The 27,187-nt window shown below is 39.6% G+C and overlaps 1 protein-coding gene and 1 long non-coding RNA gene across 7 annotated transcripts; one reads left to right on the plus strand and one right to left on the minus strand.

The window, feature by feature from the left end:
* LOC143888280 (histidinol-phosphate aminotransferase, chloroplastic-like) lies at window positions 1–12,476 on the plus strand. Of its 6 annotated transcripts, none has more exons than XM_077392648.1 (11): window positions 1–150; window positions 266–391; window positions 713–994; window positions 1,243–1,326; window positions 3,048–3,202; window positions 3,334–3,431; window positions 3,712–3,820; window positions 4,381–4,538; window positions 5,131–5,273; window positions 5,406–5,546; window positions 9,263–10,143. In XM_077392648.1, exons 3-11 carry the CDS (start codon window positions 713–715, stop codon window positions 9,392–9,394), a joined length of 1,302 nt encoding a protein of 433 aa, XP_077248763.1. In that variant the 5' UTR covers window positions 1–150; window positions 266–391; the 3' UTR covers window positions 9,395–10,143. The 6 variants fall into 6 exon arrangements, with proteins under 6 accessions (XP_077248763.1, XP_077248764.1, XP_077248765.1 ...); XM_077392649.1 differs by having other exon boundaries at window positions 269–391; XM_077392650.1 differs by having other exon boundaries at window positions 2–150; window positions 307–391.
* On the minus strand, window positions 12,141–19,411 carry LOC143888281 (uncharacterized). Its single transcript, XR_013254524.1, has 4 exons — window positions 19,067–19,411; window positions 18,791–18,923; window positions 12,649–12,781; window positions 12,141–12,510 (listed from the first exon to the last, which is right to left on the minus strand). It is a non-coding gene; the product is annotated as an uncharacterized LOC143888281 (long non-coding RNA).
* Between the last annotated feature and the right edge of the window lie 7,776 nt (window positions 19,412–27,187).

Here is a 27,187-nt window from a genome sequence, read left to right on the forward strand (position 1 = left end):
GTTAGGGTTTATTCATTTTAGCAAAAAGAGAAAAAGAGAGAGAGCTCACAGCTAGGGTTTCTTCTCTCATTTTCTGCCGTCTCTCTCTCCGCGGCTCCGCCTCCGGCCACCTCTCCACTCCGGCCAGTCGGCCACCTCTCCAGCGATCAGGTACTCTCTCTCTCTCTTTGAATCTCTGATCCTCTCCCTTTTTTCTTTTTTTTTTTCTTTCTTTATATTTTTCATTTGAGATTTTGAGGGTTTTGATTTCTCTTCCCTCTTTCAGCAGATCCACACAAAGCTTCTGATTTCTCTCCTCTGTTTCAGAAGATCCCCATCTTCAACTCCCTTCTAAAGCAAACGGAAGAGGAATTTGGGTTTTTCAAAGGTCTTTTGAAGATTCTCAAAAGAGGTGAGCATAGATTTTGTAGGTTGGAGTTGGATGAGATTTTGAATGTTTTTATCAAAATGAGTTTGAGTTCTTGTAAGGAGGATTCGGCTAAACCGAACTAACCGAACAAGTTTCGGTTCGGTTCGGTTACCATATAAATCGGTTGCGGTTTCGGCTAGCATTTTTAGATAACAAAAATATTTCGGTTCGGTTAATTTGTGTAATTTAGGTTCGGTTAAAACCGATTGAACAGCCCTACTAATGCTGTGTTCTTTTAAGTTTCCTTCCCCCTCTTTTCTGCAGTACCTATTCTTCAGATGCTGATTTTGGGTTGAAATGCAGATGTTGATTGAAGTTATTAGTGTTGGAAACACTTGTTCTCTTTCAATGATCAAAACCCATCACGGATTTGGCTTTGTATCACAAAATCCCTCACAATCTCTAACAACCCAGACAAGAAAAATCTATTTTTTGGGCGAAAATCGAATGTCTGTGACCCGTTGTATGGCGTCGACTATACCCACAAAACATGTCAATGAGAGTCAGAATCAATTAACTGGGGATTCATTCATCCGTCCCCATCTCAGGAAATTGTCTCCTTATCAACCCATCTTGCCTGTTGAGGTAATTTCTTTGGAGATTTGTTGATATTGCATCTCACTGTTGAGTTTCATCTCTTTGTTTGATTGGGTATTGGATTTTGATGGTTTGATGGATTTTAGTGGAAATTATCAGATTATGTAGTTTAGGGTGTTGGACTGAATGGAGAGTTTAGATTGGGTTAAGCTATTCATTTTTAGAATCTGCTCAAATGAATTTTTGTGCTTCAAATGAACTTATTCAGATCTATTTATGAGATTGATTCTTTGCAGGTTTTGTCTACACGGCTTGGAAGGAAGCCTGAGGACATTATTAAACTCGACGCAAATGAAAATCCTTATGGTCCACCACCAGAGGCAAGTCATTCCTCCTTTTCTTTAGGGTGTTTTTTTTAATGTATAATACTACATAATTTCAATTAATTATCATTGTAAGAAGTTTCCTGAAGTATCCATAAGATTTGCGGAGAAAAACAATATTACTAGGCTCTTTGGCAAAAGTCAATTAACAGCAAATTAATTTAATTTTAAATCTTCTGCATGTTTGGTTGACCCTAAACAATATTGTGAAGAAGACAAGATAAAAGTTATGGAACAACATTAGAGCCATACTACTTACAAATCTAAGTGGATTTGATTATTAAAATCTTGACTAGTTCTCTTGGAGCTTCATTGTTTGCTGGCTGTATACAAGAAACCTTTCTAAATTGCAAAACTGGTGCTTTTTCAATGAGTTCCTAAATTCAACCTTGAAATAGCTAAATGTAATCTGTTCAAGTGTGGTTGAGTCTGATGGGTTTACCATCAGAATACTGGAAAAAAATTGTTGGATTATCTGGATGTTGTTCTCGGGTTTCTGTTAATCTCCCATTTGATAAACTACCAGCCAGTGACATTTGCGTCCAAGCGTGCAAAAGTTTCATTGGCAGCATTTTGCTTATGAATTAACCTGGTGCTTGTGCTTTAACTGTAGCATGATAGGTCTCAGGAAGGAAAAATGTCTGTCTAGGATTTCAGAGGAAGTGAACCCAATTGAAACTAACCAACTATCTCAACATCATACTATGTTCAGGATGAGATAGAGGAGGCATAACTTACTGATTATACAACTAGAGTAGGGTGATGGGGGTGGCTTGTTACTAGGTATAGGGAGTACTGGTCAAGCGGAAACGGAGATGACATGAAATAGCAGAATTTTAACCTTAGATGGATGTGCAGAAAAGTGCAAATCGGAGGAAACATGCTTTTTTTTTTTTCGATGGATGTGAGGGCCTAGCAATCTTTATTTTTGCGATTTTTCTTAGATAGATCAGGAAGGTCGTTTGTACCACCTTTGAAGTTGTCGCTGGGAATGGTCAATTCCAGTGATATGGCCACCATTAACAAGCGAGAAATTCTTTCGACAATAAGACTATGGGGGGAAGGTACAAGGAGGGTCATCTGTCACCCATCTCCATTTCCTAGCTGGCATGAACAAAGGAAGACAGGGAGATAGGAAGTGGGGTGGGAGGAAGATGAGGTGATGGAGGTGAGGTGAGAGGAGGTGCGGTGGTAGGAATGGGTAAGCTCATGAAAGTCTTATCCCCTTCGCAAAATCATGATTTTGAGATTTTCAGAATTAATTCTGCATGAATTCTTAGTAACCATGTGTGACTTCTCATAATTTGCCTCGAGTAACAAAGCACGCTTTTACCAAATACATGATTTCTATTCATGTATTTTTGAGAAGTTTTTCATTATTTTTGGCTGCAACCATAAGCGACCTTTTTTGAGAATGGTAGCTTAATGAATGGTAAATCAAACACAAGCTTACTGAATGGTAAATCTTTGTGTTCATTTTGCTACTTAAATCAATATCATTTACTTTTATAAATATAGGTAAAACTGATTTTTCAACCTGGTAGTATAGGAAATGGTATCTACTTTGCATCAATGAATTGTATGTGATTCTATATCTTAATCTTTTGTCAGTTAATTCTATATATTGAAGTCTAACAGACGGGATATGATCTTCTTTTTCCTTTTTGACATGGTTGAACTTCATTTTGTTCTAAGTCTATGTTCCTGATTGTTTGTAGGTGTTTGAAGCTTTGGGTGCATTGAGATTCCCATATGTTTACCCTGACCCTGAGAGTCGTCGCTTATGTGCTGCCCTGGCTGAAGATTCTGGCCTCGAGTCTGAGTACATACTTGCAGGATGTGGTGCAGATGAGCTCATCGATTTAGTCATGCGGTTAGAAATTGAAGTTTCTTTGATTCATTTTTTTTGAACCATAGTTTCTTTGATTCATTTGTTTATTCCTTTCTTTCATATCAACTATCTGCAGCTATTTTTTTTTCTAAATTGAATTTGAGCCATTGCAGATGTGTACTTGATCCTGGCGACAAGATTGTAGACTGTCCTCCAACGTTTACTATGTATGAGTTTGATGCTGCAGTTAATGGAGCACTGGTCATTAAGGGTACTATAAAGCCTCTTTTTTTTTTTTTTTTTAAATATCTTTTTAGTTTCCTTCTAAGATAAATTTTGTGTGCACAGTTTTGAAAATATCATTAGGTATACTCTAACCCTTACTCCATACATTTTTTAGTTTGCTGTTACCTGCTGATTTGATGTTTGTTGATATAAGGAAGTCCATCAATCGCTTGTTCGAATGTTAGAAGTGTAATCTTGTAATATTTCATATTTCCTTGATGTGGGTAACATCTCATACGGCCATTCATCATCTTAATTTTATGCAGTACCAAGGCAGTCAGATTTTATTCTGAATGTCTCCCGCATTACTGAAGTTGTCGAACAGGAAAAACCAAAATGTATATTCCTGACTTCTCCAAACAATCCGGATGGGAGGTACATTTTCAGTTCGGTTTTTTCTCTCAATGAATTGTTTTTGTGAAACAACCAATTACTACAAAAGTTTAGCCGTTGGAGATGGTGTTATTTAATCTTTCATACTTTAACACTCCCCCTCACATGTGGCCCCTCTTTTTAGGGCTCGCCTACACGTGACACATGTGGTTTCTCCTTTCGGTTGGCCATTACATCTGGTTTTTTAATATCAAGGAGTTTTGAACCCTAGACCTTTGCTGTGATACCATGTGAAACAACCAATTACTTCAAAAGCTTCAGCTGTTGGAGATGGCGTTATTTAATCTTTTATACTCTAAAGCAGGGGTAAGGCTGCGTGCATCTAGCCCTCCCCAGACCCTGCAATGGCGGGAGCCTCGTGCACTGGGCCACCCTTATCAATCAATAAGAATGAAAACATAACTGAAATTCAGTTATTCTGACTGAATGATGCAGCAGATTGCATTCTTCAAAGTTGGATAACATCTCTCGAGCATGGATCTTTCCTTCGATTCTTCTCGAGAATCATTTAATTCTCATATATCCTTTCTGTTGTCATATAGTATAATCAGTGATGAGGACCTCTTAAAGATTCTTCATCTGCCAATATTGGTTATATTGGATGAAGCATACATTGAATTCTCTGGAAAAGATTCTAAGATGACGTGGGTGAAGCAACATGAAAACTTAATTGTCCTTCGGACATTTAGCAAAAGAGCCGGTAAGTTCAAAGTTCCTTCTGTGCTTGTAAGTTTAAAGAGCCAAGTTGTTCTGGAAATTTATTGCCAGCCTATATTACTCTTATTGTGGTACTACAGATATATGTTGTACTCCTGATGATGATTTTCTTGTTAACTTGGTTACTTATAATGTATCAATTACCTCTGGCAAGATGGATTTTGTGTTGGACTTTAAATGGTATTGGAATTATTTGATGTATTTAATATATGGACCACTAGTATCTAAAGGACTTTATATGGTACCACAAATTTTGCACTTGGCTTCAAGGCACATCTTTCCATTTTACACTCACTATTGGGTCTATCTTTAGCATATTTTCATTGTCATGTCCATAAATTCCTCGACGAAAATTGCACTTGGCTTCAAGGCACATCTTTCCATTTTACACTCACTATTGGGTCTATCTTTAGCATATTTTCATTGTCATGTCCATAAATTCCTCGACGAAAATTATGCTCTGGAACAAGATACAATCTTAAGACTGTTAACACCTGGCTTTTACCTATGCATGTCCCTCATGCCTACTAAGGCTAGGCTTGACCATTATGCATTTGATTAACTACATGAACCAGGTTTAGCTGGACTTCGCGTGGGATATGGAGCATTTCCTCTTAGCATTATTGAATACCTTTGGCGAGCAAAGCAACCATATAATGTGTCTGTGGCTGCAGAAGTTTCTGCTTGTGCAGCATTGCAGAACCCCATTTATTTAGAGGTATTTTCTTCATTGTAATTTATTTGGCTTTACATCATGCCTTCACATTTTTTTTTCTCTCGAACCAGATGCCTTCAAATATCAGGGTTCACTATTATAACATCATACAATAAAATGTGCAAATATCCACAGAAGGTGAAAAATGCTTTGGTACAAGAAAGAGAAAGACTTTATAACCTTCTGGAGGGCATACCATTTCTGATGCCGTATCCAAGCTATTCTAATTTCATTCTTTGCGAGGTCACATCTGGGAAAGATGCTAAGAAATTAAAGGTACTTGATCTTCTCTAGAAAAACCACACTTAGGGATCGTTTAGATGCAAATTTCTATTTGCTATGTTTGTTGGTTACTGGTTGTTTGTCTTACACTTCTTTTCACTTTCTGCACATATAGAGTTAACATAGTTATTTATGACCAGTGCATTTTAGTTGGTTAGTCTAACTTGTTTAACAATTCTTGTGTTTCATCCTCTGCATGCTTTTGTTTGTGTTAATGGCATTATTCACCTCAATTGGTTGCAGAATTAAATGCATGATTTTGCCTACTCAAAATCAATCTCGAACCTCTAATTACACTAGCCAGCAAATTTATATGAGACCAACGATTTGATGGCACCTTATCCAATTACAATTCTGTCAAATTTTCATGTCAGGCGTGTAAAATTTGGTAAATATAGGCTGATATGTACTGGGCATTTACTGACAATAAATGGCAAAAAACAAATGAAAATACCTTTAACTTTTGATCTTCTTTGGAGTTGTCATATTCACTTCTTTCTATTGAAGCTTTAAACCCAAAGCCTCATAGCCCCTTCCCATGCAACATCAATGATTAGTTTGAAAGTCATGATTATATGCTCTCTCTCTCTCTCTCTCTCTCTCTCTTTATATATATATATATATATTAGAAAACGGATTCTACACACAAGTGTAGATAAGTTATCTACACACTAGCTTAAAATACAGTGGGGCCCACATTGTTTGGGTGATCCAAAGCATTCATTTGATGGGCCCTCACATTGATAGGGTGTGCCCAAAAAATCAGCTTCATTGGATCATCCTAACCCTTCGAACCGTGGAGGCAAAAAATGGACAGATTTGTGAGTGTTTATACACGTCCATTTTGCCTCCACAAATCATAGGGTTGGGATGGTCCTATGGACTTGATTTTTTGTGGACACCCTATCAATGTGAGGGCCAATCAAATGAATGGTTTGGATCACTCAAACAATATGCCCTCCACGGTATTTTAAGCTAGTGTGTAGATAACTTATCTACACTTGTGTGTAGAAACCGTTTCTCTCTCTCTCTCTCTCTCTATATATATATATATATATATATATATATATATATATATATATATATATTAGAACCATCAATGCCGTTCCTCTTTCCTTTTCGGCAACATCAATCTCCAAAACCCTAGGAAGCATCTTCGGGTATATTATATTCGATACAATTCAACTCAACTCAACTCAACTAAGCCTTTGTCCTAAACTAGTTGGTGTCGGCTAATGAATCCTTTAGAAAATTTTCATGAAGAAGGTGAAAGGATCTAACCAGCTCAAATTGACTAAGTCTAAACTTGACACTAGATGGGTTCGTCTACATGGATCATTTTCTTCCATTCACTCCTATCCAAGGTCATGTTCTCTATTATGTTCCTAGCACTCAACTTTCCTCACTGTTTCTACCCAAGTTGTTTTCGGTCTACCCCTACCTCTTTTTACTCCAACTTGGCACGAGTCACTTCCTCTCACTGGAGCATCCAAAAACCTACGTTGGATATGCCCAAACCATCTTAAGCGGTGCTCTCTCATTTTCTCCTCAATTGGTGCCACTCCCATCGTTTTACGGATGTCTTCATTTTTAATTTGATCAAACCTTGTGTGACCGCACATCCATCTAAGCATTCGCATCTCCGCTACACTCATCTTATGCACATGCTGCTTCTTGGTGGCCTAAAATTTTGACCCGTACAACATGGCTGGCCTCACAGCTGTCTTATAAAACTTCCCTTCAACTTGGTAGGTATTTTACGGTCGCACAGAACTCTTGAAGTATGCTTCCACTTCAACCAACCTGCTCTTATTCTATGGTTAACATCCTCTTCAATCTCTCATTTCTTATGTAGGATTGAACCAAGATAGCAAAAGATATCCCTCTTAGGAGATTTTATATGGTGTAAGGGCTTACAACAATACGGTAGGGGTACCGCCTTTGATATTTGATCCAACAGCAGCTCACTTTTTGAGGAGCTGCTATTGGATCAGATACCAAGGATGGTACTTCCACCGTACAAAGGCCTTATTGTTGTAAGCCCTTACACCATAGAATTTCTCCCTTCTTAGATACCTCATGTCCAGTCATATTTACTGTCCAGTCATATTTACTACATCCCCGCTTCGCTTCCTTACATTACTAAAGTTGCACTTCATATACTCTGTCTTAGTCCTGCTCAGTATAAAACCTTTGGATTCCAAAGTAGTTCTCCATAGCTCTAACTTAGCATTAACTCTTGCGTTGGTTTCGTTAATTAATACTATGTCATCTGCAAATAACATACACTACGTCACCTCGCCCTGGATACCCATCCATAAGTTCATCAATAATTAGAGTAAAAAAATAATTGGAAACTGACTAGATGTGCCATCCGTAGTTGTGACACTATTTACTGCTCCATCGTACATATCCTTAATCATATCAACATATTTATTAGGCACTTTTTTCCTTTTAAAGACCTACCACATAACACTCCTGTGAAACTTTAGAAAGGTTGAAAAACCCCGAGCAAAATCGCTACACGTAGCGGAAGAATAAACCGTGTAGAATGCTCTAACCTAGGATTCCTAGGGACTAATTGATTTTATGGTGATTTAATAAACACAAATATAAATCAAATACCTTTAGTTGCTGTAGAGAAGAACATGTCTGCTTGATCTACTCCTCGAAAATTCGCTGACGATTTAATCGACGCGAAACCGCAAGATGAATCGATGGATTCCTTTTGTTGCGCAAAGGAACTTGTGTACAACTCTTTGTTCACTTTATAATATGATCTTTATCAGATTATAATATGAGAATATATGTTTTGATCAATGGAGCTTAGTTGGATAATTGTCTTTGACCTTAAAAAGACAAAACTAGTTGATGGAATTGAGAGAGAAGAAGAGAAAAACTTTGCTAGGACGGGAACACAGGGACATAACTTGACATTTCCTTGATTGATGTGGTTTTTCTGCCTTCTCTCTCTCTCTCTCTCTCTCTCGCCCATGGCTTGTCCTCAATTAGCATTGTTTGCCATTGGATGACGAAGTGAGACAAAAAAAGAAAATGCTCAGGTGCTTTGCTCTTCTTTTGTACTAGTGAAACAAAAGGACAGGTCTTATATTGAGGAGAAAGGGGTGGGGGGCTTCCCTAGGCTGTTGAGTTGTTGGCAGTTGAAGGCTTTATAGTGAAATGGTTTTTCTATAGTTTGAATATAAAGACAGTACATGTTGATCTTGTGGCACCTAGATAAGCTCATAATATTCCATGAGAAATTGTATGCATCTATCAGATGTGTTTGTTCCAGTCTTCTTCTATTGTTTTTTTGCTACGAATATTTCTCCTGTAGTCAGGTTTAGAGCCTGTTAATTTCTGAACAAACTAGTATTCTGAACAAACTAGTGTGTAGAGAAAATGTCATAGTAACTTTCATTAAGAAATCTGATTAAAGCTTTATCCTTTATATGGAAAGTACACATATAAGGGAGATTAAAATGGTTACTAGAGACAATTTGATAAGACGGATACTGCTTGATATATTTGAAGTAATTTCTGAACTGGATGCTAATATTCAGATTTTGACCAGAAATGAACGCCCTATTTCATGTTACAATCGGTAAAAGGAAATCCTACTATAACTGATGACAGTCTACATGATTTACATCTAATCCGTTTTGTCTTTGCTATGCCAATCTGTATTGATATATTTGAATTAATTTCAGGAAGACCTTGCTCAAATGGGAGTGATGATTCGACACTACAATAGCAAAGAATTGAAGGGCTATGTTCGGGTCTCTGTCGGGAAGCCCGAGCACACAGATGCTTTGATGAACTGTCTAAAACTCCTCTCTTGATTCCTTTTTCATTTCAAGAGTTGTCTTTAGGATCTACCAATTTACTTCCACTCGGTGATAAATCAGACGTAGTCGAACAATGTATTATCTTTGGGATAATTACATTTACACCCCCTCTAGTTTCTGACACATCCACTTCAACCTCTATAGCTTAAAACGTGACAAAGACATCCCCTCTAGTTTCAATTTGGTTAAGTTTTGCCCCCTCCGCTGAAGGTTCGACCATAGATTGAAGGGTTAGGATGATCCGATGGAGCTGATTTTTTGGGCACACCATATCTATGTCACGACCCATCAAATGAACGCTTTGGATCATCCAAATAATGTGGGCCCATACCTGAATCCAAACAAAGCGTTCATTTGATGGGTCCTGACATAGATAGGGTGTGTCCAAAAAATCGGACCTTCAGCTGAGGGGGCAAACCTTAAACAAATTGAAGTGGATGTGTCAGAAACTAGAGGGGGTGTAAATGTAATTATCCCAAAGATAATACCTTGTTCGACTACGTCTGATTTATCACCGAGTGGAAAGAAATTGGTAGATCCTAAAGACAACTCTTGAAATGGAAAAGGAATCAAGAGAGGAGTTTATAGGGGTTGAAGTGGTTGGGTCAGAAACTAGAGGGGGTGTTAATGTAATTATCCCATTGTCTTTCTGAACATTTGCCCAATGATTGTTGCTGAATTTTGTTATAGACACAGAATTTTGCAGATTAAGGCTACTGAACTCTTGTATTCTTGAAAAGAAATACGTATCATTTTGCGTTATTTATAGCGGAAGGACGTCTTTCGCTTGTTGAATCTAGATTTAAGAAAAACTGAATTAACCAAATGGTAAAATCCATTGTGTGGATCAAAGCAAATGTAAATCGGGAAAAGCCTGGCTTCTGCTTGGGACCTTAAAATGATTTAGTGTCGATCATTTCCGTCCATAGAATCAAGCAGACCTAGAATTCCACCTTAGCAGACATTCAATAATTACCTAGGAAACATGCTAACGAGTCTGCTTGGAGTTCAATGCAATATTGGCAGCGAAACAATGAATGGCATATGAAATTCCTTCCAAAATCCTAGCGGCTGCCGAGAGTTTGTGCTTCCATACACTGCCTTAGTTAAAAAAGGTAGCTTGCTGGGAGCCTATGATTGGGTCCGCCCTCTTGAATTCAGCATGATCTGAATTCTGTAGTGGGACCCACAGAATGGTCTGGATCATGTGGAATAAGGATGGTCATCCAAGAATGTATTTTTGGGTGGGTAAGCTGGGATTGAACCTGCGACCTGAAGGTTGAGATACAAGACCTCAACCAACTGAGCTACAGGCCCAACCCCAAAAAAGTAGGGGTGCCACTCGGGTCAATTTTTTGGAATTCGGGTTGAGTTTTTACCTTAAAATAGGGTCAGGTTCATGTTGAATCCTATTCAGTTTCTAGCAAAAGCTCATCCTGACCCGACCCAACCCAACCCAAGTTGCTCCCTTACAAAAAAAAGAAAAGAAAAAAAGAAAAAAAGAGACGGGTGCATGGTTAGATACCTAACATATTCTCATTTGATTTGATGTCTACAACAGACTCAGTATTATCTGATATGGTAACCGTTTTGGGGACCGAGAGTGGAACTGATCAAATAGCTTCTTACCACATTAGAAATCTTTCCCTATTTTTGCCTTTTTTTTTCTCAATGAAAATGGCAAAACTACGCCTCCCATGCCATGTGGCATGGGGATTTGTTAGGTTATTCTCTCGGTTCCGCTATCGGTCTCCATAGCAACACTCATACTAACCATGTTTCTTTTCATCGTCATTGGCATTTTTTTAGAATTTTTTTGTATTACTTTTTTCCATAGAAATTTAATTTTTACAGTATAAATTGGGTTTTCTTAGGTTTTGCTGCTATTAACACTACTAAATCCATTTTGCCTACTAAATCAGTTTTACCTATGAAACCGGTTTTGTTGATTTATCATCACTACTAATTTGGCCTCCTACAAAAACAGTTTTGTTTTTGTCGGATAACAGAACATGACTTTGGATAAGATAGGATGGAACATAACATAGAACATGACCTTGGATAGGATAGAATGGAAGAATTTTTTTGTTTTTTTAATGGGTATGGAAGAAAATGATCCATGTAGACGAACCCAACTAGTGTCAGAGTAGACTTAGTCAATTTGAGCCGGGTAGATTCTTTCACCTCCTTCATGAAAATTTTCTAAAGGATTCATTAGCCGACCAACTAGTTTGGGACAAAGGCTTAGTTGAGTTTTAAGTTGAGTTAAGTTTACTAATTTGGCCTCCTACGAAAGGGGGTTCGATTATGCCTCTACTAAATCCATTTTGCCTACTAAATCAGTTTTACTGCACTACTAATTCGCCACCCTACAGAAACAGTTTTGTTGCTATTAATTAATGCTTGGGTTTCGGGTAAGTCTCTCTCTAAAGTGGAGGGAAAATCAAACCTAAACATCCATTTTCCCATTTCTCTTTACCCGGTTCCATTAAAATTTACAATTCATGCATAGCATGCGGAGCCCACCACCTTACGTGGTGTGGCCATGCCAGGGGTGGGACCTACCATTTTACACATCATATCTTATGCTGTGGAGCCCACCATTTGTACCTCATAATTTGATGGGGCGGGGCCAGGGCCAGGGCCGCCATTTTACACCTCATTTTTTATGGGATGGGGCCCATTATTTTACACCTTATGCATGGGCCAAGAATGCTAATATAATATATTTTGGACATGATGGAAATATCATATATTTTTTTATCATCAACTAAAATCAATTTGTGTTCTTACAGATCATCTAAGCTCTAAATAAAACTCATAAAAAAATGCCTTACTTGATTAAGAACTTTGAACTACATATTGTGTTAAGGATGCGCCACATGCCGATGCTAGAGTAACTTTTATCCGTCGGGCGACGACCCTTCCACTCGGCACCGGAAAAATCAGTAAAGACTAATCTTTTGTCCCTGCTCGCTAGGTGTGTCTAAAAAGGGCCTGGAAACACTTAAGAACTCTTGAATGGAAATTGAAAAGAGATGTAGCTCCAGTTCCTTCATGACTTCAAGCGGGTCCCATCCGAGGTTTCACCATCTTTGGCAGTGGTTTTCCTGCACGAAGAAGTGATAGCAGAGATGTAGGCATTTTTTTCCCGTCTACTGACAGTCGTCTATCAATCATCTCAAGATTTGGGAACACTTTCTCTGAAATTTAATAAGAATGCTCACACTAGGAACCTATTTGCTTACTTGGAATTTGTTTTCAGGATCCCAGAGAGCGAAGCACAATGAGTCGAGTTATACTTGCAATTCTCACAGCAGAATTGAAGCAATTCAATGACTTTCAGGCACCTACACCAATCAGAAACTGAAATCATGTTGCCTGGCCAAATGTCATCATGTTCAGAACAGTTCGAATATTGATTTGTTAACAGTAGTCTACAGAACGAAAAAGATGCCAATCAAAATTGAAACAAAAAGATGTAGCATTACAATAAAACCACTTCAATCCACAAGATTAAATCGGAAACAGGAAGTGCCAAAAGATGTGAGACCAAGCACAATCAGTAATCTTTTAGTCCCTGTTTGTTTTGGATTTTGAGAACCGATTGTGAGTCCAAAACTGATTATTGGACAAAAATTTACGTCTGATTTTGAGTCAAATAATAAGTTTTGGACTCGCAATCGGTTCTCAAAATCCAAAGCAAACAGGGCCTTCGTGGGAGGGAATCGCTAATAAAAGGCCCGGGTGGGGTGAAGGATCTCAGGAAACAATATAAATTATAAACATGCACAATATAAGATTATAAATGTCGTTAAGGGTGCTAGACAATTTTAAAATGCATGATATAAGAAATAAAAATCATAGCACATTTATTAATCCGAACAACACCCTTATACAATGGAGTGTGGGGATGAGAAGATAAGAGTCTCCAGATACAGAAAATATGTTGATCTTGACACAAGGTTGCACGTTGAGAAACTACTGGTATGCAGAAACATGGGCAATTCAGATAGGGCAGTGATAAATCGACCCCCATACATCTTAAATCGACCCACACACACACACACATAGAGAGAGAGAGAGAGAGAGAGAGAGAGAGAGAGAGAGAGAGAGAGAGAGAGAGAGATTAGGGGGTCGATATATCACTGCCCTTCAGATAATACTACCAGGATTTCTAGAACATGCTGTGATTAGGCATACAGCAATGAAGAGGTGCCAACAGTGAATCAACAACGACCAAGGAATTAAATAGTCTGAGAAAGTACATTATATCCAACTCGGATGGGATGCGGATAGTTCCATTAGTATTGAGGTGAGCTGAAGCAACAAGCCAACTGTTAAAGAAGTAAAATACATGCATTGGATAATAATGCCCTTCATTAAGGGTATAATAACAAAGGTGCATTATTAGTATATAAGTCATTGGAGCTCACATTTTAAACAAAAATCACTCCCATTTTGGTTCCCTCATGGTTTTCCTCTTCCTTTTCCTTCTTTGCTTCATCCTTGATTCAATTACGCCAACGAGGTCAAATAATACTTTTTGTTGAGTCAAGATGGATTTAACAGGAACAAGTGAGCTGTTCATCCCTTCAAAGAAACCGTTTTAGGATATCAATTCAAGCAAAAGATCAAACATCACAGAGGGCTTCATCTGGAATAGCTGTTACTGTTGCTGCTTTAAAACAAAGGCCTCAGCTGAGAAATTGATAAAGGGCACTGTTATTTAAATAAACCAGGAAGAGAGACAAACCATGTCGAGTCATCTAAACAAACAATGGGAATTAAAAGGAACCATTTCCGGACTCAAGAACTTTCACATGAAACTTCTTAGTGATACGAAAGAAGAAGAGTGCCTTATGAAGGTGGCAGTCCCCATGATTTTTTTTTCGAAGTAGTAACTTTCTTCGGAAGAGGGGTATGTTCTTGGTGGATCATTGCTCCCTTTGTTTGGAAGATGGAGAGTCGGCTTGCCATCTCTTTATTCACTGCAAAGTTGCTAGAGAAGTTTGGGGGTACATTTTGGGGAGATTTGGGATTTGTTGGATGTTTCCTTTTTCTATTTCGGAAGTCTTTTCGTGTTGGGAGGTGGTGCCATGGAAGAAAAAAGGTAAGATGTTGTGGAGGATTTGTCTCCTTGCTACATTGTGGGTCCTTTGGAAGGACCGAAATGCAAGGCTGTTTGAGGGGTCTAATAGATCGCCTTACCGGTTATACATCAATATCATCGCTCTTACCATTTCTTGGGCCAAATGCTTGCCTCCTTTTCATTTTGTCTCTGCTTTTGACTTGTGGGAGGGTTGGAGGGTGGTATGTTTAAGCGGAGAATATCGATCTCAAGTGACTCAAGAGTGGGATGCTCCTCCCATTGGATGGATGAAACTTAATTTTGATGGTTCAAGTTTGGGCAATCCCGGACAGCGGGTATTGGGAGTCTCTATCGTGATTTCAGAGGGGCTACCTTGCGGGCGTATGCGGGGCTGTTAGGAGTGTGTGACTCAAATGAGGCGGAAGTCAGAGCGGTCCATCAGGGTATTAAAAGAATTGCAAGAGACCATATCGGCAATACTATAGTGGAGGGGGATTCGCTAAATGTGGTAAGGTGGCTCCGTGGGACTGAGGCACCGCCTTGGAGATTTTGGTCGCTTTTTGACGAAATCCTTGATCTTGTAGAGGGCTCATCCATTGTTTTCAACCATGTTCGCAGATCTGCAAATTGTGAGGCGGATTCTTTGGCTAGATCAGGGTTTTGAGAGATTACAGTTGGAGAGTTTTGATTTTTTGCCTCCTTGAGGTTATTGTATTTTTCTTTGTAATCCTTTGGGAGACTTTCTCGGTCTTCCTTGTTTTTAATATTATTTGACATCTAAAAAAAAAACACTGTTAACATAAGATGGAGAAAATTTCAATAGGGCAGGGATTGCCCCTCAATAAGAAAACCTCTGCTAACACCAGGCAATACTTTCTGGTAGCGAAGAATGTGGATTGATCATATCTGGCAGGCAGAAACCAGAGACAGCTAGAACTGATAACAACAGCAAATCAGATGATATATGTTTATTCATGAGTCAAGATATATAAAGATTAGCAGGCCACTCAGCACCATTTATGTTGAAAATATCACTATTGAAAAACTATCTAATTCGACTCCCATTTACCTTGGCTGAGTCTGAGTTTTTTCCTACTAAGTCAATCAAAACTCATTTGACTTAATGAACAATTGACTGAATCGACTCTTTTTTACCTTGGTTGAGTTCTCATCCGAGTCCAAGTTTTGAAACAATTGAAAATATTATAAAATAATAACAGGACAACCCCAAAACTCCTCTCGAGTAGAGACCATGACCTGTATGACATGTCCTTTTGCTTTAATGCAAGCCATTAAAAGTCCCCATGAGACTGAGCCCCTTCATCTATTTGGTCTCTAATATTCCACAGTAAGTGGTTCTGGGATCATAGGAACGCTGCACGAGGATATGTCGATTTGGATAAGTTGATAAGGACGTCCGCAATGACAGTTGGGAGCCTGAACCTTTTGACAGGATATCCAACCTACTCAGTTATGGCAGACAGAAGCTGCACACACTGTGGTCAAGTGCAAGAGTCCTCACACAATGAGACCTGGTTATGGTATGGTTTAATGTTAAATTTGCTCTTTCACACATGTGCACACACAATGAACATTATGCCTTGGACTAAAATCTTTTAAAATGAATAAAAACTAATAAAATGACTAAATTTCCAGTATGAACTAAATAAGGCTGATAAGCATATCCATTTTCTTTCAAGTGCAACCCCTCAAGACGAAATATGTCTAAGTAACATTAGAGTACTTGTCATTGGGAAGCACATAAAAATCCTTGCTCACATTTTGTCAGGATGTAAGCCACCTAATTGAAACTTTTCATTTATTTGAGTTTGATTTTCCCAGATAACACATGTTTTAGAACAAAGTGATAGTCAACCTTATTGGATTCCGTTCCTACATATGACCACATTCTCTATAGGGGCCTCTTGTCTCTTCCTTCTCCGAGTTCAGGTTATGGAAGAAGGAACTGAGAAGGAGGTATCAGCAACAACTGTTTTTATTACGGACAGCTCATGATGTCCATATCGATCTATTGTACATCTCTGCATGTAGCATTGGGTACAAAAACCCTGGGTTTATACTAATTGTCATACTCTCCAGTAAATCATTCCACTTACTTTTATGTTAGGAACACTTACGGGCCGTTTGGATACACGAATTTTAGAATCCAGGTTTTTAGCTTGAAAACAGTGTAAATGAGGGTTCATGATCAAGCTGTTGTATGCTGTCCTGATAGCGTTTCTAGGATTTTAAGTGAGAAATTCGGGTTTTAAAAATCTCTCCCACATCCAGAGATTTCTAAAACCTGGAAATATGGGAGGATCTTCTACTCTCTTGCCGACGGAAAGAACGGCGAGAAGTAAAAAACAAGTCAAAAACGACAGCTGGTCTGCTTCTTCTCTCGTCTCTTAGCTACAATTTTGAAGAAATCCCGGATGCTAAAATCCGCGTATCCAAACGGCCCCTTAGTGTGTTCTTGAAAATGCTTGCACAGAAGTCTGTCCCCTATTTGCTACTATTTATGCTGCTTATTTCTTAGCACAATTCGGCTTTTTTCTCTTACCTAATACAAGTAGCTACATATCCTTATGGACCCATCTATTTTTTGCATCCTAATCATGGTTTCAAATTTCGGTTTCGGAATGCTATTCTGTCCTCACCGAAACTGAAATTTCGGCCGAAATCGGATGAAACTATTAAAATTAATATTTTATTCCATACCAAATTTCGGCTGAAATTTCAGTAGTTTCGGTCGAAATTTGGGCTAAACATTAAATAATTAAAAAAAATGAATTTTTTTCGGAATTTCCTTAAATTTCAGACGAAATTTCGAGATTTCTGTCAAAATAAAGTAACGTTTCGGGTATCCTCAATTTCGGTTTCGGGGATGACCGAAACCCAAAATTTCGGTTCTTAAATTTCGGATTTCGGTCGAAATTTAAAACCATGATCCTAATGAATGAATGAATGAACTATGAAAAGCACGTAATGTCTTCTTTTTACCTTTTAACTTGATCTTATTCATAGTCTTTTCATCATGCTCACTCCTGATTCATGCACAACTAGAATTCCAAGCCACTAACACCTAGTTGACACAGAGTCAGGAACATCAAAAGCTCTGTTTGACTGAATAGGAACATCTGTTTTCTGAGGAAGGATTTTCTGCAGAAGACATTTAATCCATACTTTATCGGATGGAAGATTGATTTTTGTAGTCATGATAATTGGTGATCCTGAATTGGTTACCTGCTTGTGCCGAGAAGGAGAATAAAACTACCAACTAATGGAGTCACCATGAGATACTAGGCAGATTAAAGAAGATCAAATGGGTTAAATCAACATTTTCGCAAGAAATGAACAGAAAATTAAGAACTTGTACAAGTCGTCGCAAATTCTGCAGCCGATATTTGTAAACGGTGAACAGTATAAGAATACCACATCATTCCCTCTTGAGTCAAGCGCAAAATTTTATTTGCATTCTCTGAATTCTCACTGGTTACCACCAACCACTATGCATGACTAAAGTAAGTACTATGGATAAACATCATCAGTTAAATATGTATGAGAATTCAAAGTACAAAAGCAGGACATGATTCATTAAATTATTAAGAACAACAACTTTCACTTTAGAAAAGACAGTAGAACAATATGAGGAAGAAACTATGTAAACAAGGCTACTTCTGTACTAAACTGGAATTCACATCAGAAAATTATAAAGATGAAAAGCCCCATGTAAGCTACAGTTAAGGATACAATCTTACAGAAACATTATATAGCATTAGGTCAACTTTCAAAGCCATTATTCATATACGAATTTCGCAATCACGGCCAGAAAAAATACCTAGAAACTTTATCCTAGGACCAGGTAGAGGATATCAGGTATCTGTAAATACAAAATGGAACCATTTGAACTAACAGAACATAGTCTAGAAATTAAAAGATATCGCATTGACATAGATATAGCCTACAAGCATAATGATTTTGAGTGAAAGATCTGAGCATTGCAGTTATATAGCCATAAAGAAAAATCATATTCTTGGAGAAATCCAAGTATGATAAGAGCAGCAACAATACAACAGATGAGATCCAAACCAGCTATAACTATGGGGCAGCAAAATTATTCATAATTGGGAATATGATTGAACATCTTCCAGTTGTATACAGGTCTACAGACAGGTTTAGAAGCCAGAACTAGCCTAGTTATATTCTTATTGAAGAAAATTATCCATTGAAATATCAAGCTCTTCTAGTATCAATTTTGCATACAAGGAAGTACACAAGGAGCCTTCAGTTTTTACTAGAGACAGCAAGGAACTTGGTATGACGGCCCTGAGCAATAATCTTCCCAGTCTTCTTTTTCCTCAGCTCAACACTGACAACTCCAACTGCCTTTCCAACCCGTAAAACCTTGGCTTCGATCTCGATCTCTTCCTGAATCAAGTACCATAACACATGTTTCACATCAAAGAAATTCTCAAATTAGTAAATATAAACCCTACATAATGCCTAAGCCCAAATTTTGAGACGTAAAAAGAAAAAGACTAATATGAAGAATTTAACCAAATTCATCCCACCTTCAAGCTGAAAAATAACCATCAGTGATGCAATTCAAGAAACACCCATAGAAAAGCAAGGATGGGTAAATAAATGTATTAGTAAAATTCAATTTAAGAGTTTCTTAACCCAATTCAACCCACACCCCAAAATCATCAAAAAGCAGCTGAATGAGTAATCCAACACAAACCCTAAACCCTTAAGAAAGAACACATAAAAATAATAAACCCTTTCAAGGAAATACTCAATTCCCACCCAATTCTCTCAAAACCCAACACAGATGAACAATAAATAGCTCAAGCAGCCATTAAAAAAACAAAAACTTCTGAAAAATCCATCAAATAGCATCACAAAAGAGAAAATATCTAAAAACAAAGAACACTTAAATGACAAATTCTGCAAACAAAATTAATAGAAACAGGGGGAAATGATACCCACAAAAAATTCAAACAGTTGTTTATTTTTGAAAATGTTATCACTGGATTTTGATGAGGGGGGTATGGCCGGCACCGTGGGATGATCCAAACCGTCCATTAGATGGCCCACAGCCTAAATAGGTTGTCATTTCAATAGGTTGATCCTAACCCTCTGATCTATAGAGGGTTAGGATCAAGTGATCAACCCTCTAACATTCAAATCGGAGGGTTGGGATCAACCTATCGTGCTAGCCACAACCTATTTATATTCTATGGTGCCAGCCATAACCTATTCAGGCATCAAACCCTTAAAAAATAGATTAGCATGACAAAATCACCATCCTTTACATTAGAAAAAAAGTCATCTAACTAGATGAGCATAACAAAATTACCACCCATAAAAAAGCCAAGTGACTAGCAGGTGCCCGCGGGTTGACCCGACCCGACCCGTGTTTTTGCGGGTTGGGTCACCCGCGGGTTAGTTTTGACGGGTCACTAAAACTCAGACCGGTGCCCGCAAATTTGCGGGTGGGTCGGGTCGACCCGCGGGCACGGGTCGCTTTTGCCAGGTCTAGGGATTGGATTAGAAATTGGCTCCACCATTTTGGTAATCCTAGTAGCAGTTTAATCTTTTCAGTCCCATACTTGGTGAGAAAGACCATGAAATGTGCATCAGACAATGAATGGTTTGGATCATTGATAAAGTTTTCCCTTTCTTTACATATCCCAAAATGGAAAGCAATTTTTTTACTGTTAGGCAGAGAAAAAGCCAAGTAAAGAAATGGAAATGTTTTCCTTTTCTTCTATTTCAATATTACATACATCCAAAGGTTCAATTTGTTTCTAAAAAAAAACTAGCGGCCACTCCGTTTGGTTGCTGGGTTTTTTTTTTTTCCTATGATTTATGTGGGAGAATATTTAGTGGTCACATCAGCTTTTTCTTGCTGACATCACCAAAATCTTGTCTTGAAAATGGTGGTCTCTCTTTCTCTCTCTCCACCCATCATAATTTCTTTCTCTAATTAATGCATGTCCCCTATTTTGTCTCTTACCTTTACCCACATAAATCCCAGGAAAAAAGAAAACCCGGCAACCAAATGGGTTTAGGGTTTTTTCTGTTTCGATACATAGCAGTGCCTATTCTTCATATGCTGATTTTGGGCAATGCCATCCAATATCTCTAGGCCCCCTTGAAAATATTCTTTGCATGTGATGTGTAGACGTGAGCGAAGATAAATCCATGCCTAGTCCCTTTGCAAGATACTAAGAACGCAGTCGTCTCTTTGTTTCTCCTCCATCGTGAGCCTTTCACCTTTAATGAAGTGGGAACGGGTGAGGTTCAAAACCATGTTTTTTAGGGAGATTAATCTCCGCCCTTCACACAAAAACTAAAAAGATCAATTTCTAGGCAACATATCATTGGAATGATGACCTTTAATTTTGAGTATTGGTCCATATTTCAGTGATGAAATGTCTCTCCTAATCAAATAGTCAGGACTCAGGATCACTTGAGTCAATAAGTAATTTTAATATGGAGGGATTGGTAGACCTGGCAAACGGGTGGGTCGGGCCGGGTCAACCCGCGGGTGATGCGTGTGCGGGTCACACGGGCCGGGTCAGGAGATGACCCGCATTTTTGCGGGTCAGAATTTAGGTGACCCGCGCGGCCCGCGGGTGGGCCGGGTCAACCCGCGGGTCACCCGCAAATTCAAACAGTTGTTTATTTTTGAAAATGTTTTCAGTCGATTTTGATGAGGGGGGTATGGCCGGCACCGTGGGACGATGCAAACCGTCCATTAGATGGCCCACAGCCTAAATAGGTTGTGCCCCAAAAATCATTTCAATAGGTTGATCCTAACCCTCTGATCTATAGAGGGTTAGGATCAAGTGATCAACCCTCTAACATTCAAATCGGAGGGTTGGGATCAACCTATGGTGCTACCCACAACCTATTTATATTCTATGGTGCCAGCCATAACCTACTCAGGCACCAAACCCAGAAAAAATAGATTAGCATGACAAAATCACCATCTTTTACATTAGAAAAAAAAGCCATCTAACTAGATTAGCATAACAAAATCACCACCCTTAAAAAAACCAAGTGACTAGCGGGTGTCCGCGGGTTGACCCGACTCTACCCGACCCGTGTTTTTGCAGGTTGGGTCACCCGCGGGTTAGTTTTGACGGGTCACTAAAACACAAACCCGTGCCCGCAAATTTGCGGGTGGGTCGGGTCGACCTGCGGGCACGGGTCGCTTTTGCCAGGTCTAGGGATTGGATTAGAAATTGGCTCCACCATTTTGGTAATCCTAGTAGCAGTTTAATCTTTTCAGTCCCATACTTGGTGAGAATGACCATGAAATGTGCGTCGGACAATGAATGGTTTGGATCATTGATAAAGTTTTCCCTTTCTTTACATATCCCAAAATGGAAACTAATTTTTTTACTGTTAGGCAGAGAAAAAGCCAAGTAAAGAAATGGAAATGTTTTCCTTTTCTTCTATTTCTATATTACATACATCTAAAGGTTCAATTTGTTTCTAAAAAAAATGTGGGAGAATATTTAGTTGCTGGGTTTTTTCTTTTCCTAGGATTTATGTGGGAGAATATTTAGTGGTCACATCAGCTTTTTCTTGCTGACATCACCAAAATCTTGTCTTGAAAATGGTGGTCTCTCTTTCTCTCTCTCCACTCATCATAATATCTTTCTCTAATTAATGCTTGTCCCCTCTTTTGTCTCTTACCTCTCCCCACATAAATCCCAGGAAAAGAAGAAAACCCGGCAACCAAACGGGTTTAGGGTTTTTTCTGTTTCGATACATAGCAGTGCCTATTCTTCATATGCTGATTTTGGGTTGAAATGCAGATGTTGATTGAAGTTATTAGTGTTGGAAACACTTGTTCTCTTTCAATGATCAAAACCCATCACGGATTTGGCTTTGTATCACAAAATCCCTCACAATCTCTAACAACCCAGACAAGAAAATTCTATTTTTTGGGCGAAAATCGAATGTCTGTGGCCCGTTGTATGGCGTCGACTATACCCACAAAACATGTCAATGAGAGTCAGAATCAATTAACTGGGGATTCATTCATCCGTGGGGGGGGGGGGGGGGGGCGCTGTTAAATTTGCAACTCACTGTGGTAACTTCACTCCGATGGCTTTCACACATTTTTTAACCCCGTCCCCATCTCTAAATAACCCTTTTAAAAGGTTACCCCTTCAGTGATTCGAACACGTGATGTGGTGGCTGCTGACACCAAATGTTTGGTACCTATCCAATACCCCAAAAGCCCATAATTGATGGAATGCCCACCTTGTCCCATACCTAGGCATGCCCCACCTTGAGTGGTTTCATCAAGAGAGTTAGTGCCCGTTGTCTACACTACCATTAACAGCAAAAAGATGAACAAGGGAGAAGTTCAGATGGAAGCAATGCCATCCAATATCTCTATGCACCCTTGAAAATATTCTTTGCATGTGATGTGTAGACGTGAGCGAAGATAAATCCATGCCTAGTCCCTTTCCAAGATACTAAGAACGCAGTCGTCTCTTTGTTTCTCCTCCATCGTGAACCTTTCACCTTTAATGAAGTGGGAATGGGTGAGGTTCAAAACCATGTTTTTTAGGGAGATTAATCTCCGCCCTTCACACAAAAACTAAAAAGATCAATTTCTAGGCAACATATCATTGGAATGAAGACCTTTAATTTTGAGTATTGGTCCATATTTCAGTGATGAAATGTCTCTCCTAATCAAATAGTCAGGACTCAGGATCACTTGAGTCAATAAGTAATTTTAATATGGAGGGATTGGTAGACCTGGCAAACGGGTGGGTCGGGCCGGGTCAACCCGCGGGTGATGCGTGTGTGGGTCACACGGGTCGGGTCAGGAGATGACCCGCATTTTTGCGGGTCAGAATTTAGGTGACCCGCGCGGCCCGCGGGTGGGCCGGGTCAACCCGCGGGTCACCCGCAAATTCAAACAGTTGTTTCTTTTTGAAAATGTTATCACTGGATTTTGATGAGGGGGGTATGGCCGGGACCGTGGGACAATGCAAACCGTCCATTAGGTGGCCCACAGCCTAAATAGGGTGTGCCCCAAAAATCATTTCAATAGGTTGATCCTAACCCTCTGATCTATAGAGGGTTAGGATCAAGTGATCAACCCTCTAACATTCAAATCGGAGGGTTGGGATCAACCTATGGTGCTACCCACAACCTATTTATATTCTATGGTGCCTGCCATAACCTATTCAGGCATCAAACCCTGAAAAAATAGATTAGCATGACAAAATCACCATCCTTTACATTAGAAAAAAAAGCCATCTAACTAGATTAGCATAACAAAATCACCCCCCTTAAAAAAGCCAAGTGACTAGCGGGTGCCCGCGGGTTGACCCGACTCTACCCGACCCGTGTTTTTGCAGGTTGGGTCACCCGCGGGTTAGTTTTGACGGGTCACTAAAACTCAAACCCGTGCCCGCAAATTTGCGGGTGGGTCGGGTCGACCCGCGGGCACGGGTCGCTTTTGCCAGGTCTAGGGATTGGATTAGAAATTGGCTCCACCATTTTGGTAATCCTAGTAGCAGTTTAATCATTTCAGTCCCATACTTGGTGAGAAAGACCATGAAATGTGCGTCGGACAATGAATGGTTTGGATCATTGATAAAGTTTTCCCTTTCTTTACATATCCCAAAATGGAAAGTAATTTTTTTTACTGTTAGGCAAAGAAAAAGCCAAGTAAAGAAATGGAAATGTTTTCCTTTTCTTCTATTTCTATATTACATACATCTAAAGGTTCAATTTGTTTCTAAAAAAAATATGGGAGAATATTTAGTTGCTGGGTTTTTTCTTTTCCTAGGATTTATGTGGGAGAATATTTAGTGGTCACATCAGCTTTTTCTTGCTGACATAAGCAAAATCTTGTCTTGAAAATGGTGGTCTCTCTTTCTCTCTCTCCACTCATCAGAATATCTTTCTCTAATTAATGCTTGTCCCCTCTTTTGTCTCTTACCTTTACCCACATAAATCCCAGGAAAAGAAGAAAACCCGGCAACCAAACGGGTTTAGGGTTTTTTCTGTTTCGATACATAGCAGTGCCTATTCTACATATGCTGATTTTGGGTTGAAATGCAGATGTTGATTGAAGTTATTAGTGTTGGAAACACTTGTTCTCTTTCAATGATCAAAACCCATCACGGATTTGGCTTTGTATCACAAAATCCCTCACAATCTCTAACAGCCCAGACAAGAAAATTCTATTTTTTGGGCGAAAATCGAATGTCTATGGCCCGTTGTATGGTGTCGACTATACCCACAAAACATGTCAATGAGAGTCAGAATCAATTAACTGGGGATTCATTCATCCGTTGGGGGGGGGGGGGGGGGGGCGCTGTTAGGGCTGGCAATTTCACCCAGAAAAGTGGGGATCCACCCCGCCCCGCCCTGCTTGGAGAGGGGATTCCCCGATTTGAGTGGGGAAGGGAATTTTAAAAATTCCCCGGTGCGGGGAAGGGGAGGAGAAGGGGATGGAGTTCGCCCCGCCCCGCCCCACATTAATGCCAGTTTTTTCTTGTATTTTTTTAAGTGTTTTTTTTTTTTTGGGAAAACTACTAGAAACCCCTTGGATCAAAACATATCTACAAGATTCTCCCAAAATTTTCATAATTTCCATTAGTACAGTTTTGTCCCTGACATAGCTCTTTATATTTTCTTTTACCCATAATCCATTGGGCATTGTCCCTCATTATATTAGTATATTACCCTTAGAAATCCCTAAAATTTCTCCCTCGAACCATCATTGTAAAGCAACATTAAATTCTTTGAAAATCTCCCTCCCCCAAATAAAGGCAACATCTCTCTAATGAGTGATGAGATTTTATATGGTATGTGCTCGTATAGTCCATTATTTTTCAAAAAGTAATGTATGGGCTACGCCATAGGATGGTCCAAACCGTCCATTTGATAGGCTACAATTTAAAAGTACTTTACAGGCCACACCATAGATCATCCAAACCGTCCATTTGATGGGCCACAACGTAAATAGATTGCGGCCCAAAAATCATTTCCATAGGATGATTGCAACCCTCCGATCTATAGAAGGTACCATAATATGCAATTCCTCTATAGATCATAGGGTTGGGATTATCTTATGGAAATGATTTTTGGGCCACAACCTATTTACATTGTGGCCCATCAAATGGACAGTTTGGATCATCCTACAATGTGCCCATCAAGTGGAAGGTTTGGATCATCCTATGCCTATGGTAGTATGGTGTGCCCATCAAATGGACGGTTTGGATTTTCCTATGGTGTGGCACGTACAGTACTTTTTGGCAAGAGGGATTGGGAATTAGGGATCTACTAGGGACTAGTGATCAATTAAATGAATCTGAGAGCAACCACCTTTGTCCCCGGGTTAATAAAATGAATAAGACAAAATCTTCGCCTATGTGGGTTGTGTGGCTACTCTCACATGCAACAGCCAAGCCGCAACATGCCTGAAGTGATTGTCCCTAGCAAATCTTTAGTTTTAAACCTAACATTTAACAAAGTAAAATGAGAAAGTAAAGTTATTGTCCCCGAAGGATGCGGGGCGGGGAAAGGGAGGGGATGGGGATTAGATATTCCCCGTGGGGAGGGGAGGGGGATTCCCCACCATCCCCGCAGTGGGGAGGGGAAGGGGAGGGGGAAAATTCCCCGCAAAGGGGAAGGAGTAGGGGACCTCAACATCCGGCCCCGACCCGCCCCGTTGCCAGCCCTAGGCGCTGTTAAATTTGCAGCTCACTGTGGTAACTTCACTCCGATGGCTTTCACACATTTTTTAACCCCGTCCCCATCTCTAAATAACCCTTTTCACATGTTACCCCTTCAGTGATTCGAACACGTGATGTGGTGGCTGTTGACACCAAATGTTTGGTACCTATCCAATACCCCAAAAGCCCCATAATTGATGGAATGCCCACCTTGTCCCATACCTAGGCATGCCCCACCTTGAGTGGTTTCATCAAGAGAGTTAGTGCCCGTTGTCTACACTACCATTAACAGCAAAAAGATGAACAAGGGAGAAGTTCAGATGGAAGCAATGCCATCCAATATCTCTATGCACCCTTGAAAATATTCTTTGCATGTGATGTGTAGACGTGAGCGAAGATAAATCCATGCCTAGTCCCTTTCCAAGATACTAAGAACGCAGTCGTCTCTTTGTTTCTCCTCCATCGTGAGCCTTTCACCTTTAATGAAGTGGGAATGGGTGAGGTTCAAAACCATGTTTTTTAGGGAGATTAATCTCCGCCCTTCACACAAAAACTAAAAAGATCAATTTCTAGGCAACATATCATTGGAATGAAGACCTTTAATTTTGAGTATTGGTCCATATTTCAGTGATGAAATGTCTCTCCTAATCAAATAGTCAGGACTCAGGATCACTTGAGTCAATAAGTAATTTTAATATGGAGGGATTGGTAGACCTGGCAAACGGGTGGGTCGGGCCGGGTCAACCTGCGGGTGATGCGTGTGTGGGTCACACGGGTCGGGTCAGGAGATGACCCGCATTTTTGCGGGTCAGAATTTAGGTGACCCGCGCGGCCCGCGGGTGGGCCGGGTCAACCCGAGGGTCACCCGCAAATTCAAAGAGTTGTTTATTTTTGAAAATGTTATCACTGGATTTTGATGAGGGGGGTATGGCCGCCACCGTGGGACGATGCAAACCGTCCATTAGATGG

This window comes from Tasmannia lanceolata, unplaced genomic scaffold (genome assembly GCF_043159265.1).
Source record: "Tasmannia lanceolata isolate RefF3 unplaced genomic scaffold, GAP_Taslan_0.1 ptg000012l, whole genome shotgun sequence".
In the NCBI taxonomy this organism is placed as follows: Eukaryota; Viridiplantae; Streptophyta; class Magnoliopsida; order Canellales; family Winteraceae; genus Tasmannia; species Tasmannia lanceolata.

What these genes read in the sequence shown, in the direction of transcription:
- LOC143888280 (XM_077392647.1), top strand. Translation starts at nt 707, where the DNA reads ATGCAGATGTTGATTGAAGTTATTAGTGTTGGAAACACTTGTTCTCTT. An exon ending in CCAAACAATCCGGATGGGAG is followed by an intron (nt 3,821 to 4,380) that starts GTACATTTTCAG and finishes GTTGTCATATAG; the next exon opens with TATAATCAGTGATGAGGACC. An exon ending in GACATTTAGCAAAAGAGCCG is followed by an intron (nt 4,539 to 5,130) that starts GTAAGTTCAAAG and finishes TACATGAACCAG; the next exon opens with GTTTAGCTGGACTTCGCGTG.